This window comes from Mus pahari, chromosome 3 (assembly GCF_900095145.1).
Source record: "Mus pahari chromosome 3, PAHARI_EIJ_v1.1, whole genome shotgun sequence".
Classification (NCBI taxonomy): domain Eukaryota; kingdom Metazoa; phylum Chordata; class Mammalia; order Rodentia; family Muridae; genus Mus; species Mus pahari.
In genome coordinates, this window is record NC_034592.1 from 105,524,135 (window position 1) to 105,534,566 (window position 10,432).

Sequence of the window (10,432 nt, forward strand, 5' to 3'; positions counted from 1 at the left end):
AGCCAGGGCTACACAGAGAAACCCTGTCTTGAAAAACAAAACAAAACAAAAAACCAACCAACCAAACAAAAAAGTTCATACAATATGTAAAAATTAATGAACATATGCTTTAAAACATGTATCAAATATTTATTGCGCTACTTAAAAAAAAAACAAACTAGCCAGATGTGATGGCATAGGTGCTTTAAATTCCAGCACTCAGGAGACAGAGATCTACAGAGCGAGTTTCAGGACAGCCAAGACTACACAGGGAGACCCTGTCTCAAAAAACAAACCAAAACAGAACAAAAAACCCCTCCACCTCTCTTGGGCTGGAGAGACACTCAGTAGATAAGAGCACGTGCTGTTCTCGCAGAGAACACATGTTCAGTCCCTAGCACCCACATGGCTCACAACCTTTTGTAACTTTAGTTCCAAGGGATCTGGCCTCTGAGGACACTGCACTTCTGTGGTACACAGATATACCTTCAGACAAAACACTCATATACATAAAATAAAAATGATCTTAAAAACCCACCACATCTCTTGTCTACAGAGCAGAACAGATTCCCCTCTCATCTGCACAGAGGGAATCCCATGGGTAGCTACTTTCTGTTTGCCCTATGCTGGCTGAGTAAGGCCATGGGTTGGGGGGCTGATGAAAGTGCAAGCTATTTGAAGGAAGAACAGTCCAACACAGGTTGGCACAGCCAGGCTTACTAAAGAGGCTGAGGTTGAAACTCACAAACCTGTTAAAGCCCTGCTGCTCAATGCTGTCCCACACACCTTCCTCCAAGAGAACGAGCAGCTCTTCTGTGGTTGCTGTGTCACCGTCAGCAAGCTTAGACAGCTTCTCAGCTGTAAGAAACACAGGCAACAAGACCTCGGTAGGCACAGCTACATAGCTCTGTAGCTCGAGCTGAGCGAGATGGACTGCTCAGGCTCAGGTCAGGGTCAGCCTACGCAGGACAGAACACAGTGGGAACCCATCTCTAAATAACCAAGGACTGAAGGAAAAGCCCTGAAAGATCAAAGCCATCAAGAGGGAGCACGGGCTGTAAAGCCCCTGGGTAACTCATGTTGGACTTGAGTTCTTAGTGATTATCCTGCCTCAGCACCACCAGGACCAACTGTGATAGACTGCGTGTGTGTGTGATGTGTATATGGGAGCATGCAGTGTATATGTGTGACATGTAATGTGTGTATGTGGTGTGCATATGTGTGTGATGTGTATGTGTGATATGAATATGGGGTGCATGTAGTAGTACATGTAGTAGTAGTACAGCGCCACTGCTGACAGGGACAGAGAGGGCTTCTGGTGGTATATATGTGTGACATACACTATATGTGTATGGTGTATATGTGTAGGTGTGTGTGTGTTCAATAGAAAAAGTCAGACCTGGGTATTTTTGTTAAAGTAATGAGGCTCAGGGTCATTCAAACCCAATTAAAATGACTTCTAAGAAAGTGAGCTTAATAATATAAACTTTCATTTCCACCTCAGTACTTTCGACCTGCCCCTCATTCCCCGTGGACAATACATGGCGGAGCGCAAAGGTGCTGTACCCAGAGACTCTCTGATGAAGCTGGAATGAGCATCTTCATCTTTACGCTTGGAGCCCAAAATTACATTTGCCATTTTCAGGTCAACTCTGAGCTTGAGGCTGCTGAGGCCAAGCAATTCTAAGAAGCAGACACAGGCAGCCCCTACCGAAGGGTTGTTGAAGGAAGAGAGCCCTAAGGTATAGGCCTCCTTGCCTACTTGCTGGATCCTAAAAAATAAAGAAATCAAAATTATATAAGACATAAGCATTACTTCTCGCACTGGCTGGGGACATAGCTCAGTGGGTAAAGACACTTTGTACTAAGCCTGCTTACTAATCTCGTCAAAGACCCAAGTGTGGTTCCCAGCACCCACACCAGGCAGCCCTCAACCACCTCTAAACTCCACCCCAGAGGCCCTGACATTCTCTCCTGGATTCCCACATGCACAAGCCCCCCCTCACCAGACATAAAAATACAATTAAAAACTTTTTTAAAAGGCTGGCCTCTGACTTCCATGGTTAACTTGATGTACACACACCCTGACATCACACAGACACAAACCATTTACACCATACATTACACACACCACACAGAAACACAAATCACATATACCATCACACACAGACACATACACCATATACACCAAACACAAAACACATTATATACACACAAAAACAAACCATTTACATCATACATCCCGCACACGCGCACACGCACACATGCACATACAATTTTAAACACTGCTTCTCACCAGGACAAGAACTGGAGCCGCGCTAACAGCAGAGAGCTTTCTGCCTGGTCTTTTGCTACCTCCCCTCCCTTGGTGCTCCTTTGGTTTCCAGTGAAACCTTTTATTTGGGGCACACTATAACCTCGCTTCCTTAGACTTACATGTTCTTTAATTTTTTTTAATTGGGAAAATTTAATAAGCATGAAATGCACTACACATTAGGAATGGAAATACCACAGTTGTAGAAATTTTTATTTTTCTTAAGACAAGTTAGTGATGAGCTCTCGTGAAACAGCTCAGCAGTTAAGAGCACCGGCTCGAGCTGGTGAGATGGCTCAGTGGGTAAGAGCGCCCGACTGCTCTTCCGAAGGTCCGGAGTTCAAATCCCAGCAACCACATGGTGGCTCATAACCATCCGTAACAAGATCTGACTCCCTCTTCTGGAGTGTCTGAAGACAACTACAGTGTACTTACATATAATAAATAAATAAATCTTAAAAAAAAAAAAAAAAAAGAGCACCGGCTCCTCTTCTAGAGGCCTGGGTTCAATCCCCAGCACCTACAACCATCTCTAAAGGGATCTGAGGTTCTCTTCTGGTATGCAGGTGTATATGCAGACAGAACACTCATACATTTAAAAAAAGAGAAAGAAAAGTGAGTTTCTCCCTGGGGAGATGTGGAAGGCCAAACAGCAGCACTTGCAGTTGACATCACAGACACTCAAAGCCAGCACAGTGTGGGCGACCCAGGCTGCCAAGGTCCTTTTTGCCAATCTGGTCACTGTGATCCACATCCCAGGTCAATCAAATTCTAATAACAGAAATTAGGACAAAGATGCCATAGAAGGTACAAGAATAGGTGGCCCACAGCCTTCCAAGGCTGAAGAAGAAGAAACAGTCTTGGAAGAAGAAAAACTACACCTGTCCTTGCAAAGATGTCACTGTAAGAACGAAAGACAAAAATATCCCAGGAAGAAACACCGGGCCTGTCATACTCATGTTTAAATAACTAAACATTCATCTGGGCACGGTGGCACACAGCTTTAATCCCAGCACTTGGGAGGCAGAGGCCGGCAGATTTCTGAGTTTGAGGCCAGCCTGGTCTACAGAGTGAGTTCCAGGACTGCCAGGGCTATACAGAAAAAAACCCTGTCTCAAACAAACAAACAAACAAGCCCTGAACATTCCTCGATGTCCAGTTGCACTGCTCAAACTGGATTTTGCCAGGTAGCAACATGTTGTTCTAGAGCGGTGGTTCTCAACCTTCCCAATGCTGTGACCCTTTAACACAGTTTCTCATGTTGTGGTGACCACAACCATAACATTATTTTGATGCTACTTTGTAACTGTAATTTTGCTACTGTTGTGAATTGTATTTTTGGAGACAGGTTTGCCAAAGTGGTCAAGACCCACAGTTTGAGAATCATTGCTCTAGGGGCAAACACAACACCCCGGTCCCACCAGGTCTGCACCACTGCCATCTGTGACTTCACGGATGCTGCAGTGTTATTGCTTATGCAGATGGCCAAAATCAGTATCTAATACAGGTGGCTGCTCTCTGAAGCCGTTTCCACAGAATGGCTGAGGTCCAGCTAGAAAACAGGCCTGAGCCAGCTGGTAAATCTGCCTGCAGGATGGCGGTCCGATCTGCAGTTATGTCTGGAGGATCAAATCAGCCGTGTTTCAAATGAAGAGATGGCAGATACTGCAATGGCTGTGGTGCCAGGAGCCCCAAGTCAGCTTATTTAGTCAGTCAGGTGGAGGGCGGAGGAGCAATTATGTCCCATGGTGTGAGCGTGGTAACCAGAGAACTATCTGCAGTAGTCACCTCTCCTCTTCTGCCACGCAGATCCTGGGATCAAACTTAGGGTGAGGCTTGGTGGCAAGCTCCTTCGCCTGCTGAGCTGTATTGCTGATCCTGAACTGACCTTCTCTTAAAGCAGTTATTCAAAATCCAAAGTACTGTTGCTTCCATCTCCACCCAGGAGACGCGAAGAACTTTCAAAAGCCCTGGAACTTGTGATCTGAGACAAGTATGGTATGAACACAAGCTACCCAGAAAAATCAATACTATCTTTTTTGAGAACAATACTACCTTTTATTTTTGTTTGATATATATGAGTGTTTGTCTTAATGAATATCTATGCATTATGTGTATTAAGTGCCCATGGAGAAAATGGCATGAGATCCCCTGGAACTGGAGTCACAATTGTGAGCAGCCATGTAGGTGCTTGGAAATCAAACCCAGTTCCTCTGGAAGAGTAGCCAGTGCTCTTACTGCTGCACCATGTCTAAGGTTCTGATGCTGACATCTGAACGCACAGTGTAGAGCACTCAGATGTACATTTTATACATGTAGAAAGTTTTCTAGAAAGCTCTACGAAACATTGCCAACCCTTTAATATGAAGAATTGGAGGCTGGACATGTGTCTCCAACTTTCACCTTTCTGAACTTCTGAACTACTGTACTACTAAGACAGAGTTTAAGGTGCATCTCTGTGTTACTTGTAAAACAGAAACACAGCTGCCCATTACATCAAACAGCTCTTCCAGTTCTGTCTGCAGTGGAGTAACAACAGTTCATGAATACAAAATGCACCATTTGCAGAATTCCCTCTGCTCTGGCTACTGGTGCCTGAGCAGCTACCATGTGACTTTAAACATGTCTCTTTCTCCATTAGCAAATATTACACACAACAGAGCCAAAAACTAGAAATGAAGAAAAAGTGGGGCACAATGGAAACCACAAAGTCGCCATCCAAATACAATCTGCTGCCTCCACCTGCCTCGGTGACCTCTGGGGCTGCTTGATGTCAGAATTTCAGATCTGTGTAGTGCTCGGCCCTCACCAGGGAAGCTTCCCCTGCACTGGGTGTCACTTATCACAGAGACACAGAACAGTCAGCCTGCAGAACATAGAGATGTCAGAGTGCTCAGCCCCCAACTGGGACAACTATGTCAAGTGGAGAGGGGACCAAAAGGTTTTAAGAGCTGCAGGCGATAGATGATTTCAAGAGAACAGGTTTTCCAGATACAGCAGGACAGTAACATACAAACTCACAGACCAGCATAAACTCAAGCTGACAAAATTCCAGCTTGGAGGAGGGGAGGTGGGCGTAGCATCCCATGCTGGGCTGAGGAGCTATTGGCCTTTGACTGCTTCAGGGAGAGGGAGTCAGTTTTCTCCAGTGGAGTGGCACCCAGTGTCCTGACAGGCAGGCCTCAGGCTCAGCTGTAGTCAGCCAACACTAAGTGGACACAGATGAGAAAGAGAGAGAGACAGACAGACACACAGAATATGAAGCTGGGTAAGTAGGCAGGTAGGAGATTGTGGAAGAACTGAGGTAAGGAGTGAATGATCCAAATGCAACACGTAGACCTCTCAAAGCATACATTTAAAACAAAGCAAAGGCAAGCAAATGTGTTAGGAAAACACACACATGCTCTCTCAAGAGCAGACATTAAGCTGTCATCACTTACAGTTGCTTGGGAGTCTTACTCTTGATCAACTCCTGGACCAGAAAGGTGCCAAAGGCAAATGATGGGCGTCCGTGATGTAGATAATAGGCGTAGTTCAGACGTTCCAGCACAGCGTATTTACTCACCAGGTCAGGGCTGGAGAAGTGTGGGAGCTGACTGCCTGTGTCTGGGGAAGGGCAAAGCACGTCAGTCCTGTGCTTTCACAACGGCACATGCAATGGGAGCTCGTCCACACTGCCTGCTATCACCGTTGTATGCATTCTATGGGGCATACATAAACCTCGACTTATAAAACACACTAGAAAATTCATTTCTTACTGCTTGGGGATATGGCTCAGTGCTAAAGCACTTAGTCAGAAAATTCATTTTTAGGTAGTCAATGCGTTTGATACACATCCAGTATATTCCAGACATTTTGAGGTACTCCTCTGAGCACAGATAGAATGAATTTAACATTATAAACAAGGAAACAGGCATCATAATATGATATTGAACACTAATCCTAGGCTCAGAAAAATTCTTAAGTCCTACAGAGGATGGCAGTGCATATGGACCTAGTATCCAGTAAACGAGAGGTTTAAACACCTTGTCTCAGGCTAGAGAGATGGCTCAGTGGTTAAGAGCGCTGGTTGTCTTTCAGAGGTCCTGAGTTCAATTCCCAGCACTCACAACCATCTATAATGGAATCTGGTACCCTCTTCTGGTGTGTCTGAAGATAGCAACAGTGTACTCACATACTTAGGATCAATCAATCAATCAATCAATCTTTAAAACTAAACCCACCTTATCTTGGGTGGAGGCTGGAGCTCAGTGTACAGTGCCTGCCTCACATGCAGAAAGCCCTGGATTGCATTCCCAGAATCACACAAGTGAAGTGTGATGGAAAACTGGGGGGTACAGGCAGGAGGATCAGATATCCAAGGTCAGTCTAAACTAAATGGCAGGTTCAAGACCAGCCTGGGCTGTACAAGACTCAAAAACATGTTAACCAGCCCTCCAAAGCCACCCTATCTGTCTCCCTTCTTACTCAGCACAGTAAGGGACGCTATCATTCGTCTTAAAGGAAACTGGTGAAAAGGTTAAAGCAAGTGCTCAAGTCAGCCAGCGGTTACAAGGCGGAGCAGCCATTCACTGGCTGTCTCCACCAACCCTCACCCACTTAGATGCTATGTGGCCAGCAGGGCTTCTGAAAAGGAAGAGCCACCGAGGCCCAGCTCTGCTCCTGAGCATGCACCATGCTAGGAACTGAATAAACTGATTCTCCACTTACATGTTCTCAATCGCTTTCCTGCAAAGTGCCTTTTACTGAGAAGTACCTTACAATAGAAAGCACTGGAAAAAGGGATTGACTGTGTATTTAAAAACTTTTACTCTCAGTATCACCTAAATGTTTCCAAAGCAAAACCACTCAGGACTTACCTCCTATAGCTAGTGTGTTGGCAGACTGCCAGCCGAACAGCCTGCTAGGATCAAAGGGGGGCAAGGACTGAAAAAGAGGAAACGTCAATCAGACTCCAAACCTTATTGACCCTAAAACAAATAAGCAATAAACAAACAGGCAGACCTCCATGAGTGACTTGTTGCTTAAAACTTCGGTAGAATGTTTGCCAGCACACACAAGACCTATTTTGATCCCCAGAACCAAATACAATTAAATGCTCTTGCTCTAAGCATAAATTCTTTGAACATAGCCCCCTCCTGCTCCCAAAAAAGAAGAGAACATGAGACAGCTCCAAAGGCCCATCATTCAAGGTTGACCTCTGCCCTCTACATAGACTGACTCACGTGTGCACCTGCACACCCATGCAGAGAGAGCCACATGAACACAAACGTGTGCACACAGAGCCACCTGGGCACAGGTGCCATGCTATGTGCCCATAGGCCCAGCATCCAGGAGGCTGAGGGTCACTGGAGCACAGGACATAAGAGGTCAGTCTGGAACACAGCAAGACACTGCTTTAAAATAAACAGCCGGGCGTGGTGGCGCACGCCTTTAATCCCAGCACTCGGGAGGCAGAGGCAGGCGGATTTCTGAGTTCGAGGCCAGCCTGGTCTACAGAGTGAGTTCCAGGACAGCCANGGCTACACAGAGAAACCCTGTCTCAAAAAACCAAAAATAAAAAATAAAAAATAAAATAAACAGCCAGGTGTTATGCACACCAGTCATGGCAGCACTGAGTCAGCAGAAGGACAAAGGAGGACCAGGAGTTCAAAGCCTTCCTAGACTACACAGTGAGTTTGAGGGCTTTGTAAAACAAAACAAAACAAAACAAAATTATTTAAGTCATGTTGAAAAGAGAATAAAGAATGACAGGAATTGGCTTATGTTTGAACTTGATTCAAGTGTTATACAAGCAAGGGACTGTCTACACCTTTGATCCCAGCACTTGAGACATTGAGACAGGAGCATCACTATGTTGAGTCAAATCTAGGCTAAGCACTCACACTGAAGCATCTAGTTCATTCAGATGCTGTGCATGGAGCCAGTCTGCATGGTGGAGACCGGGACACCAGAATGTGAAGCCAGCAAGAAGCTGTCTTCTTCGGGAATTCTTCTTTTAAGATTTTGAGCGTATGAATGTTGTGCCTGCATGTATGACTGTGCACCACTTGTGTGTCTAGAATCTGTGGAGGCCAGAAGAGGGCAGCAGATCCCCTGGAACTGGAGTTACAGGTGGTTGTGAGCTGCCATGTGGGTACTAAGAATCAAACCCAGGTTCTCTGGAAGAGCACCCAGTGCTCTTAACCACTAAGCCATAGCCCCATTCTTTGGGAAATTCTTTACAGAAAACTGACCTCGAGAGCACACTGCGTGGTGTGACAGATTTGCCCTCTAGCACGGGCTGCTAATTCATGGCACTGCAGAAACAAGCAGTCCTGGTTCATCTGTGACCCACTCTTTCAAGCAGATGCTTCTAATCTAGACCCTGAATAGGCTTCAGGGGCAGGGGGTGGGTGGGTCTGGAAATCCCCCTGAAATAGAAGCAAAACCACAGGTTTCCAGGTAATCCCTCTGGGCATAGGTGCACAGCTCCATTCTTCTTTGCCACAATTCCTTATGCTGTGTTCACTGTTTAAAGGAGATAGGGTTTTCTCATCTCCTCCCAAAGCCTTGGCTGGTACACATAAGAAGCAGCTCTCTAAATGCAGTACCTGGATGAGGTGGTAGAGTGTAATATCAGAGGGCAGCATACTAGGAGCCGTGTACTGTGGGAAGAGCGCGGCTTTGAGCTTTGGGTAGGGTGTTAAGGCCACCTTCAGTAGCTGGGGGTCCACTTTCTTCAAACAGTTCTCGCTGTCTTCATTCTGAATGACCTATGCAAGAGGACACATGACAGCTGAGCAAGGCTGTTTGGATAGTACATACCTTGACTTAAAAAGTCACTTCAGAAGATGCCTCTGAAGCGGCACTGGTAACACAGTCCCCTGCTCCAGGATGGAATGGCTGCCTGCCTCTGGACTACATGTCTGACACCAAGCCTCAGCTTCCTGCAGGGTTAGGAAGAGAGCTAGATTTGTTGTTTTCAAGCCCTATGCCATTTGAAAACAAGATATCACTAGCACAATGCTTGTAATATTTATATTTCACATTCGTTAATATCATAAGAATACCCCACCCATGTGTATTACATTATCATGATGGTACATGCGTAAAATCCCAGTACTTGGGAGCTGAGCCAGAACAATCACTAAGAATCTATGACCAGCATGGATAAGTTACACAGGAAGCTTACAGGCCAGCTTGGACTATACAGTGCACTTCAAAAAACAAACAAACAAACAAACAAACAAAAAACCAAAAAACCAAATAATATAGCCAAGGGTGGTGGCGCACGCCTTTAATCCCAACACTCTGGAGGAAGAGGCAGGCGGATTTCTGCTTGCGGCCAACCTGATCTGCATATGGAATTTCAGGGCAGCCAGAGTTATACAGTGAGACCCTGCCTCAAAAATAAATAAATAAATAAATAAATAAATAAATAAATAAATAAATAAAACCAATAAATAAGTAAATACTATTTATATAAATAAATATAAAAATAAATAAAAAACAAATAAGTAAATAAAATTGTCAAATAAGTAAGTGAAGATAGACATTCCTAGCTCTTTCTGCTGACCTGCAGTCGTCTATGGGAGTAAGGAGCTTGGTCCTGTGACTACACTGTAGCAATCTAAGGGTAATTACCACCAGGAAGAAACTGCTGAGGAAGAGATGTTGGCAGTGTTTCCCCTCTATCCAGTCACTGTATATTCAGACAGCAGAAGAGCACACCCTATGTGGTCCCTCCAAGGAGTTTACAGGGAAGGCTAAAACTTAGGCTTTAAAGTAAACTTTCTTTTATTTTTTTTGAAAAGTTAAAAATTCCTTAATTTTTTATTCCTGGTACCACTACCACAAAATGAAAAGAAAAAGAAAAAGAGAAAGCTACAACAGATAAAAGACCTCAGGAATGTACAAAATTGACACTACATTGCATTAATCAATAGCTGCACTTTTTGCAAACTGTGGCTGTGACAGACCTGAACAAGAAGGGTTTCCTGTTTAAGCTGCAGTAACTTTTCTGACTATGGATCATCGTTCCTTCTGTGGCAGATTTTTACAGTTCCTCTAATGCATCTGGGACGACTGTCTCAAACCTGCAGCTTTCCTGACAACTCCTCGCTCGCTCTCCTGCTAAGAACTGTAGCCATTTCTGTT

General features: G+C 44.9%; 1 protein-coding gene across 1 annotated transcript in view; it reads right to left on the reverse strand.

Annotated features, from left to right (window-relative positions):
- Nucleotides 1–10,432, reverse strand: part of Spg11 (SPG11 vesicle trafficking associated, spatacsin) — a 64,163-nt gene that overhangs the window by 18,527 nt on the left and 35,204 nt on the right. The window contains exons 18-23 of the mRNA XM_029535749.1: nucleotides 10,372–10,427; nucleotides 8,887–9,048; nucleotides 7,153–7,219; nucleotides 5,734–5,899; nucleotides 1,546–1,751; nucleotides 729–837 (exon numbers count right to left, since the gene is read on the reverse strand). Coding sequence (XP_029391609.1) covers nucleotides 729–837; nucleotides 1,546–1,751; nucleotides 5,734–5,899; nucleotides 7,153–7,219; nucleotides 8,887–9,048; nucleotides 10,372–10,427 — 766 coding nt within the window. The remainder of the gene's footprint in view (nucleotides 1–728; nucleotides 838–1,545; nucleotides 1,752–5,733; nucleotides 5,900–7,152; nucleotides 7,220–8,886; nucleotides 9,049–10,371; nucleotides 10,428–10,432) is intronic.